The 11,045-nt window shown below is 37.9% G+C and overlaps 1 protein-coding gene across 1 annotated transcript in view; it reads right to left on the bottom strand.

Moving 5' to 3' along the window:
• PDZK1IP1 (PDZK1 interacting protein 1) overlaps nt 1-9,206 on the bottom strand; it is a 13,275-nt gene extending 4,069 nt beyond the window's left edge. Inside the window, exon 1 of the mRNA XM_015812550.2 lies at nt 8,930-9,206. Coding sequence (XP_015668036.1) covers nt 8,930-8,996 — 67 coding nt within the window. The 5' untranslated portion in view covers nt 8,997-9,206. The remainder of the gene's footprint in view (nt 1-8,929) is intronic.
• Nucleotides 9,207-11,045: the final 1,839 nt, after the last annotated feature.

The raw sequence follows: 11,045 nt of genomic DNA, 5'->3' as shown, positions 1-11,045 counted from the left end.
ATTGGTGTCCTGATGGCACCAGTAGCTTTTTCAATATTGCTGAATGTTGTTGCAGTGCGGGTATACATTCACTCCCTGCTCCTTTTGAATTTAGAAGCCTCGGTGACTGGGTCTCCATTTTGTGTAAAGCCCTAACAAAGAGCTTAAAATCTAAACCCTGGCAACTTTAAGACTTGTGAACCTCAACTCCCAGCATTCCTCAGCCAGCCATGGAATTCTGGGAATTGAAGTCCATAAGTCTTAAAATCCCACAGTTGGACACCCCTGAGCTAAACATTCTAGCTGTAGATGTGCTTTTTATAGCTTTTGAATATATTTACTTGATTAACCAATCCAATTCTTTAAACTTCGGATTCTGAGCAATTCACACAGGCTATCTTCAGAACCACGGTCCGGTCTCTAAAGCAGGACCAGCTTTCTCCACGTGCAGTTTTGAGAAAACTGAGAGAATTGTCAGAAGATGGAGAAGAAAAGTGCAAACTAGTAATTCTTTTCTATTATCAGTAGTGTCATTTTGGATAATCCTCTGTAATCCTGAAACTTCAGAGGAATTCTAAAAGCAAATAAAAGCTCTACTTCAGTTAATACAGGAGCAGATTGTTTTGTTGTAGTTAATGCTAGACTTGAATAGTCAAGGAAAACAGTCCAAAGTTCTCTCTTGCCATTTTGCATCTTGCCTGTATTTTTAAAAATAGAACTCTATCTTTTTTTTTTACATTGTTGAAAATAGAGGATTAGACTTTAGTTCAATTTGATGATATCCAGTTCAGAAAAGGTAAGCACTAAATGTGAAAGCCCTGGAATAGCCAGGTGCTGAAAAGCTCAGTACTTAATGTAATTAAGTAATCAGTAATTATGCAGATAAATGGATTTTTCCCGATGAAAGAGGGTGTTTTTTTTCTTCATGCCTTTGGCTCTGAAAAGTCATCCTTGTGGACAACTGTGAAAGAAAAAGGAGCTCTGTGTCCTCCTTTTGTAGAATTATAAATTTAAAACAAATTGAAAAGTCATCTACTTTATTCTCTATCAAACTTGATTCTGCATCCAATCTCAGACAATTCTAAGCGATTGTTCATTAACATCCAGATAATGTAAAATAACCAAAGAGCAAACAGAAAAGATGTACCAACTTAGAGGCATTTGGAGAACAAAAATGTTTGTTTTAATAAAAATACACCTGAATGGAAGCAAGTTCTGCCAATTCTTGATAAGGCTATTCCCATGTCCTCAAGGATGGCACAAAAATGAAACCTTGCTCAGCATAGTGATCCAATAGTAAAGTCTCACCTACTTTATTTATTTATCTCCTGCAGTTGTTTGTAGCCTGGAACCTTTGCCTAAATAATAATTGACAACTCTGAATGATATTGATTGATGTTGCAATGCACCAATGTCCATTGCTAAAAAAAAAAAAAGGCATTTGGTGGCCAGGTCTGACATCACGATGAATGTAAATCGTAAAATGGGATGTTTCTTTTGAAGAAACAGCTACTGGAACTCTGTCTTTCTGCAAGAGTCCTGCCAAAACCTCTTTCCTTTAACAACAGTTCATTAGTGCTGTCATTTCTAGGATACAAATATCTTGGACAATGAAGCAAAACGATACAAAAACATCTTAACTACTGTCTACCTTTCAGAAAGCATCTTGGAATCTTAATTTTCTGCATCTGTTTGCTGCCATCTCACGGTCATCTGGATTTTTGTAACCAGAATATGGTAGCTCTAAGATAATCAACAAGAAAATTTTTCTGTCTCTATATTATGTGCATTAATTAATATTCAGGACAGTATTTCCAATCTTGTTCAGCTGGCTGGGGAATTCTGCAAGTTGAAATCCACACATCTTAACCTTGCCAATGTTGAGAAACATTGATCTAGGCTGATATAAATAATCTCAATAGAATTTACCTATTGCATTCCTTTGAGTTAATATACCATACATAAAATACCAGAATACAGATAGCAGAAAAGAAAAGAAAAACTCATACTAATGAACATCAAGTTTCATAAGACTCCAAAACACAGGGCTATCTAATTATTAAGAGTGCTGTCCTATATTCACTAATTCAGGAATTTCACTGAGCCTACTGGGATTTACTTCCAAGTAAATATGTACAGGATTGTAAAACCATTCTGAAACATTCCCGTGGACTCACAAAGCCACTCTACTTAGTTTTTTCCACAATGCTGAGTTACTTTTTTACACGTGCAGCCCTATCGTTTTAAATGTGTTACAATTTAACTCCTGGTTAAGAGTTACACATTATCATATAGGTACAAAAGGGAACCTACCAATGATGAGGGTTAAAAAAATATTCTAGACAATCTGTTGATGATAAAGTTAGGAAATAGAATAGTGGAAATTGAACCCCTAGAGTTTGATGAAATCATATTAATATGAAATTGTACATTTTGCATCATATACATGTACATATACATATACATACACATACACATACAACATCATTCTATGCCTATTTGGACAAGCCATGAGCATAAATAGCTAATCAATAATAAATAAACAAAATTAAAAGATGATCACAGTTGACACCATTTTGCAGCTGTCATCTGATTTTCCAATAAATCCCACTGAATTTATTATTTCTTATAAATTAATATGCACAGAACACAGTACCACATGATGAATCTGGCTGTAATGTTATACCCAGTTTCCTGACATGAAACCCATAATAAATCTAAATGATTCTATTTAGAGTTCATTTGCATATATGATTGCCAGAGCAGAGCTGTTAGAAAATAAGTCCCATTACTCTTATTTTTGAGTAAATATGCATGATTATTCTTTATGAATCAAATTGCTCTCTTTTTTCTCCAGTAAGCTTAAAATTTGATTTTTCACTTTCAGCAACTAGTACAAACTTCCATTAGTTTTCAGCTATTTTGTGCGTGTGTTAGTGAAGGTATTTGTGTTTAAATCAATGAGAACCCAGCAGTATAAATAAAAAAAATCATTCAGTTGAGAACATATATGACCTTGTTTATTCACTGAACTAAGGTATAATGTGATATTGATATATTTTCAGCTTTAGCTTACCATACTGTGTGAATTGATTTCTAGTTTGTAACTCTGGTTTCTGACTGGTATGCAATGGGAATTCAGTTACAGTCTTACATTCACTTTCATGAATGTTCATGACTAATGTTAACTTTAGAAACTTTTCAAAAAGAGAAGTATCAAAATGTCTGTTGCTGTCAATTTTAGGCCCCACAAGTTGCCTGTTAGAGCCATTTGATGAACAAGAGGTTGACAGAATGCACCTATTCGTGTACAATATGCAGCATTTTATAGAAGATATATCAAACTTTACATCGGTAGGCAAATGCCAACAAAGACAGGACTTCTGTCCACCAAATGAAACTTTTACTCCACTGTTAAAGATACAGGAATCCTTTTTTGTTTTGCATCTGGCCATTATACATTTAAAGCATAAAAATATAAAGATCAACTTTGAATCAAGAAGAAGTGTGGGTGACTACTGTACATGGATAAAACACTACAGGTTTTTTGGCACAGGGCAAAAATGATTTAGATATTGCTTTCTTCTATTATATTTTGTGAGTTCCCAGGCTACTTCTACAGAACAAGGACATTAGAATTTCTGGTTTTTCAAGTATCATTAAAAAGACTTACAGAAATATCTGTATAGGAAATAGACAGATTAAGGTTTATCTGAGAAACAATTGTTTAGAATGCCTTCTAGATAACTTTAAAAACAAAGACTCTTGTTTGTTTAAGCAATCTTGAAATCTCATTCATTTGTGTGAACTTTGAACCGGCTTAATAAACATCTTGCCCTAATGGTGCCATTGAAAGAACTTTGGGTTCCTACACCACCGTCTACAATTCCTACCTGAAGGGCTTCTGGCAGGGGATTGGCTGCACTTTACAAGAATAGGGAATAACGTTTTTGGAAATCAACTGGCTTGGCTTATCTGGAGGGCTTTAAATTAAAACTGGAGGGGGAGTTTTATGTATTCAGTTCTTAGGCATTAGACGAAGACACATGATGAGCAAGTAATCTCTTTATTGATCTTCTCCTTCTCCAACCAAGCAAGAGCCAAAAGGCACACAGGCCTTTTATAGAGTCCTGAACCCGGACAGTGTCAGCCAATAAGAAGCTGGCTGTTTTCGCACCTTGCACATGTGCACAAGGCTGGCGACAGCCAGTCTGGTCCCGGGCAGCTTTTGGTCTGCCCAGGACCGTTTGCAACATTTCTGAGCCTGCTGAATGCTTCAGCAGGCTCAGGACACAACAGGGAGGAAAACCAAATTTTAGGATCTAATCCAAAGCATAAACCTCATGGCAATCAAACAACTGAAATACAAAACAGAAGACGTAGGAAACAAACATATGACTCAAATGCCTATACACTAATACTCAAAGTATGAGGATCAAATAGGGTGAACTTGAAGTCCTATTACATGAGGGCAGATATGACATTGTTGCCATTACCAAAACCTGGTAGGATGAAATCTATGACTGGAACATATTGCTAGAGAGATTTAAATTTTTCAAAAGAAACAGATCTAACAAAAGAGGAGGCGGTGTTGCACCTCTATAGAAGTGCCAAAGAAAAAAACAAGGATGAAAACCTTAAAATATATTTGGGTTAATATAAAAGGGAAAAGGAATGACATGGCCAGAAGTGTACAGACCGACCAACCAATCAGAGGAAGAAGATGAACTTTTTGCTATCAGTTAGCTAAGTTATGCAGGAAGAACATACAATAATAAAGGAGGGCTTTAACTACCCTAACATCAATTGAGAGACAAACTCTGCATCTAGTGGGAAATCAAACTGGTTCCTGATGAACTAGCAGACAACGTTGTCACCCAAAAGGCAGAGGAGTCAGTTAGAGGGTCAACTACACTGAACTTAATTCTTACCAACCGAGATGAAATGAGACAGGGGGTTGAACTTGCAGGAACTTGGGGAGAAAGTGACTATGTCATACCAGAATCCAATAAAATATAGGCACAAGCAATTCAACAAAGTCAAATCAGCATCTAGACTTTAAGAGATTTGACTTCAACAAACAGAAAGAGCTTGGGAAGAATTCCATGGATGAAAATGTTAAAGGGGAAAACAACTCACGAAGATGGCAAGGAGGTGATGAGCAACAAGAGGGAAGTGGAACTGCTTAATTCATTCTTTGTATCTGCCTTTACATAAAAGGAAAAATGGTCCATCCTATCAAAAGTAGCATCATAAAAGACAGATTATACAAATCAAAATAGGCAAGAAAATGGTAAGACAACATCTATCCACTCTAGACAAATTCAAATCACCAGGACCTGATGGATTACCTTCCAACATTTTGAAGGAGCTGGCAGATGTGATCTCAGAATCACTGAACCTTATCTTTCAAAGATCCTGAACCCCTGGGAACTACAGAGGACTGAAACAAATGTGGTTCCAAATCCTTCAAAAAAAAAAGGGTACTGTAGACCAATCAGCCTGATATCAATACCTGGGAAAATCCTAGAAACGATAATCAAGCAATGGATCTGTGAACACCTAGAAACAAGCAAAGCTATTAATAGAAGTCAACATGGGTTTGTCAAAACCAGGTTATGCCATGCAAACTTATTGCATTTTTTTGATAAAGTGACTAAATTAGTGAACCAGCAAAATGCTGTGGACATAGTATCCTTGGATTTCAGTAAGGCATTTGACAAAGTAGTCCACAGACTACTTCTTGGTAAGATAGAAAAATGTGGGATAGACAGTATCACCATCAGATGGATTCATAACTGACTAACCAATCACACTCAGTATGTAGTTCCTAAATAGAACTACATCTACACAGAGGGGAGCATGCAGTGGGGTACCCCAAGCTTCTGTCTTAGGTCCAGAACTTTTCAACATCTTCATATACAATTTAGATGAGGGGATAGAGGGAGAACTTATCAAATTTGCAGATGACACCACGCTGGGGTGAATAGCCAACACTTTAGAAGATAGACTCAAGATGCAAAAGGATCTTGAACACTGGACTCTATACAACAAAGTCCAGTTCAATAGTGAGAAAAGTAAGGTTTTACATTTAGACAAGAAAAACCAAATGCACAGGTATGGAATATGTGGCATGTGGCTCAACAGCAGTTACTGTGAGAGAGTTCTGGGAGTCCTAGTTGACATCCACTTAAGCGTGAGCCAACAATGTGCTGCAACTGCCAAAAAAGCCGATGCAGTCCTAGGCTGCATCAACAGAGGAATAGTATCAAGATCAAGTGACATATTAGTACCACTATATATTGCCTTGGTAAGACTATACTTGTCACTACGAGACAAAAAAGATATTGAGACTCCAGAAAGAGTGCAGAGAAGAGCAACAATGAAGATTAGAGAACTGGAAGCTAAAATATATGATGAACAGCTGCAGGAATTGGGTAAATCTAATCTAACAAACAGAAGGACTAGTGGTGACATAATAGTAACCTTCCAATATTTAAGGAGTTGTCAAAGAGAAGAGGTGTTGACCTATTCTCCAAAGCACCTGCGGGCAAGACAAGAAATAACAGGTGGAAGCTTATCAAAGAGACATGTAGCCTAGAATTAAGGAGAAATTTCCTGTCAGTGTAAACAATTAATCAGTGGAATGGCTAGCCTCCAGAAGTTGTGGGTGCTCCATCACTGGAGGTTTTTAAGAAGAGATTGGATTGCCAATTGTCTGGAATAGTGTAGGGTTTCCTGCTTGAGCAGGGAGTTGGACTAGAAGACTTCCAAGGTCCCTTCAAACTCTGTTATACTGTAATAGAGATGTAAGGAACCAGAAAAAAGTTTGCTTTTCACAGAGCAATGCCCTCCAATCGATATGTTTATGATTTCCAGAATTGGTACGCTCCTTCAAAACAAGGTTCAGTTGCTTTCTTTTCCCACAATGCTAGAATTTAGAGCAGTGTTTCTCAACCTTTGGAGCTTTAAAATGGTAGACTTCAAGATCCTTAATTCCCTAGCCAGCCATGCAGGCTGGAGCATTCTGGGCTGGAGTTCAGTTCCACACATCTTAAAGTTCCCAAGGTTGAGAAGTTATTTGGAAAAGAAAGATGACAAGTATGAATGTTTGGAGCTTGACTCTTCAGTGGAAGGCCTATTCAGCAAAATGATTTAAAAATGAAAACAAAAGAAAGGGCACTGCAAAGCCTATCACTGTCCGTCCCTCAGCCTGCCCCATCCAGAAGGATGTGGAGGCCCAGCCTCAGATTTCATGAGTTCCCCATTTGAGGGCGATCTTCCAAAGTTATTACCACATGTTAATTTTTAATGGAACAGAAAAGTCACTTAAGTACAGGACTAAAAGGCAATTATATTAACTATATTTAACTTCAATGAAATGAGAACGAACTCAAATTCAGTTTTGAATCTGAAGGCAAAGAGGAGCATTCTGACCAGAATACATTGTACAAACCTGCTATAAAATGCAATGTGGAAAAAAAGGAATATTTATATTTAAAAGACAGAGAAACAGCCTCTTTCAATCCCTCCCTATGCCTCCTTTTACCAATCTAAATGGGAGGGAAAGGCCCAGTGGCTTTTTTTTTCACTTAAGTTGACCAGTTGAGTGAAAGGTGTAAAAACAGATTCGGGAGGAGGATTTGTACTTCTCTTGGCTGGTAACGGTAGTTACAGCAAAAGATGTTTTCTTTCTTTCTTTCCTTCCTTCCTTCCTTCCTTCCTTCCTTCCTTCCTTCCTTCCTTCCTTCCTTCTTTCTTTTCTTCCTTCCTTCCTTCCTTTCTTCCTTCCTTCCTTCCTCCCTCGCTCTCCATTTCCTTTTTCCTTTTTTTATTTTTCTGCTCCATGTCATATTGAAAAGAAGAAATCCCCTTTGCTTCTTTTCAATAAGTGAAACTTATAATTATCACATAATTATCACATGAAAAGAAAAGATATTTCAGATAGTCATCATATAGGATTGCTCTGGACTTTCCCAGCTTATGACATTTTAAAGCTTGTGCCTGCTCTTCATTTACATATCTGAATTTACTGTGCCAGCCTTCTTTGGCTCACGGTTGACTCAGAGCCAGAAAATAGGCTTCTTTAGCTTCAGCAAGTAATTTCACGTGTCCTCAGCTGATTTCCTGAAGCATATATTTATATTTTCTGTCCAATGTAGGTTTACTTCCTTTCATATTATGGAAACCTTTATCCTTCCAATTTGCAGGACAGATGCACCTAAGTTCCTGCCTGCCCAGAAGTTATGGCTGCTATATATTGAACTTCTACAGAAATTATTTCAAAAAATGAATCACTACATACAAGTTAGCATATGCCAATCTTATGCAACCATGTATTTTTTAGGCTCTATTTCCTCTTTTGTTTTTTCAAAACATGAAGAGCAACTCTAACACTCTTGGATTTAAAAGCCGGATAAAACATATCAATAATGGAGAATCAAATAAAGCAGACATTATAATGTGCTGTACATTGTTTACTAAAGCTCAAATAAGCCTTTCAAGCAGTTTAGGAATTCCTGGTAATGTGAACTCCACAAAGTGCTAATTTTTTACCACTAAAAACAGAAATGCAACAGACCAACCAAGAGAGAACAGAGGTGAAGAGAAGAAACTGTGTGAAAAAAATAAGCACTTTAAAGAAACCTATAGAAGGAAACATCAGCTGTCATACACAACCTACCCAACACAATGTGCTGTACATTGCTTACTCAAGCTCAAATAAGCCTTTCAAGCAGTTTAGGAATTCCTGATAATGTGAACTCCACAAAGTGCTAATTTTTTACCACTAAAAACAGAAATGCAACAGACCAACCAAGAGAGAACAGAGGTGAAGAGAAGAAACTGTGTGGAAAAAACAAGCACTTTAAAGAAACCTATAGAAGGAAACATCAGCTGTCATACACAACCTACCCAACACAAAGCAAAAAGCTAAAATGGAATATATTACCTCCTTGGCAGTTCACAGGATCAAAAGCAGCAAAAAGGCAAAGCATAACAAACATAAAAGCTTTCATGTTGGTGGCATACAGATGCCACTTGCCTGATCAATAGCTTAGATTTGTTGGTGGTGACGGAAGTAAACTTATTCCTTCCCTAAAAAAGGCAAGAAAGCAACCTGCGCAATCAGAGGATGGAAGGTGTTCCTAGGCAGGCCCCGCCTAGATTAGCCTGTTAAATTATCAAACCATTATTTGGAGGTTGTCCCTCACAAACATTCCAGAACACTTTAGCTACCTAAGGAGAGAACAGAGTGATTTCTTGTCTCCTCCTTTCTTCCTGCACAACTCAGAGATCTGTGGGTTGAGTTTTTGGCAGCTCATTCATGCCTTGGAGAGAGTCCAGGGGGAAAAAAAGGCGGAAGTATGTTTAGGTATTTGGCAAAGAAAGGCTGGGAAACGAAAACTGCATACTGTTGTAATGGCTTTGTTATACAGGGCAGCCCAAAGAGCCAATTAAAATAACTCTTTAAAGAGGAATAAGAAATATCTCCCACAAACAAGAACTTCAGCAACTAAACCCAAGACATTTTTGATTTATCGCTAAAGTTAGAGAGGAGAATACATAGACAAGCACTCATCTTTTTTCATCTGTTTTGAGGAAGGAAGATGGACAAGAATTTTCTTTCAATTTTGGGAAATAGACGCAGGACACCATTTTATTCAGAAGGGATCTGCCTAAGAGAAAGTTTGTTCAATGTGTCTTAATTATGTTGGCATGGGTGGATGTGGCATGAAATAAGAAGATGATATAAATTGGGAAGGTACTGTAAAAAATTCAGAAGTTTGGACATAGACATGCATTGAAACATACAATCCTGCCCCCATACACAAACCTCTAACACAGGGGTAGGCAACCTAGGGCAGTGATGGCGAACCTTTTAGAGACCGAGTGCCCAAACTGCAACCCAAAACCCACTTATGCATCGTCGGGTGCCGGGTGGGTGTGGCCCATTGACTGGGTGTGGCCCATTGGCTGGGTGTGGCCAATTGGGAGTGTATGGCTGCAGTGGTAACGGCAGACTGGGTGGGACTACAAAGTTCAATCAATCAATTCCAACTTTGCAAGATCTTTTTTTTTCCCGCAAGAAGTTGAAATTGACAGATTGATTGAACCTTTTTTTTTTTGCACACGGCAGCGGAGGCCTAAAGCGAAAAGGTTTTATAAAACCCAGCTGAAGGCCTAGGACTGGGGCGACAGTGCACGTACCCACAGAGAGGGCTCTGAGTGCCGCCTCTGGCACCCATGCCATAGGTTCGCCACCACTGACCTAGGCTCTTTTATGACTCGTGGACTTCAGCTCCCAGAATTCCTGAGCCAGCATAAAAGTTATAAAAGAGCCAAGGTTGCCTACCCCTGCTCTAACACCACCCAAACATGGGTTGTGAAGTATTTTTTTTAAAAAAGTAACAAAGACAAACAAATGCAAACTATTATATCTTTCCAGAATATGTTTGTTCGTTCAAATAATTGGCATACCTGTCATTTCATTTTACCTCCATAAGACTATATGGAAAAATTAGACTGAATTCCGTGTTGAATAGGGGTTTCTTGTCTAACACTCAGACCATTGAAAGATATCCTCTAATGATACAATTCAGTTTTTAATCACTGAATCTCAAAAAATTGGGACCATTAACTTTGTAGTTAGCCATCTAGATGAAATTTTCTTTAAGGCAGATTTCTCTAAAGTGGACTACAAATAGCATTCATTCTAGTCAGTGTTTCTGCTGTTGGGTGGGAAGGTAAAGGACCAAAGTTTACCATGATTGGAGAATGTGAGATTGGGAAGGCAGCTGTAACAACAGAAGAAAATTTAATTTTTCCCGCCCTCTAATGGGACACTCAGGCAAATGGAACTTTTATGGCCAGTTCTGAGTTGTATTATTCCACTTGAGAGAATGATGCTTTAGTTTATATTAACTGCAACAGACAGATGAATGTTTTCATTCCACCAGGAATTCTGGGAGTTGAAGTCCGCATATCTTAAAAGTTGCTGAGTTTGAGAAACAGTGATATAGAGTAAGACCATGCAGCATACTGTCAGCTGAAATGTGACTATCTGA

The sequence above is a fragment of the Protobothrops mucrosquamatus genome, unplaced genomic scaffold, assembly GCF_001527695.2.
Source record: "Protobothrops mucrosquamatus isolate PMUCROS unplaced genomic scaffold, P.Mucros_1.0 scaffold95, whole genome shotgun sequence".
Lineage (NCBI taxonomy): Eukaryota > Metazoa > Chordata > Lepidosauria > Squamata > Viperidae > Protobothrops > Protobothrops mucrosquamatus.
The sequence above is the reverse complement of the archived record's forward strand: the minus strand, read 5'-3'. Positions and strand labels throughout refer to the sequence as shown.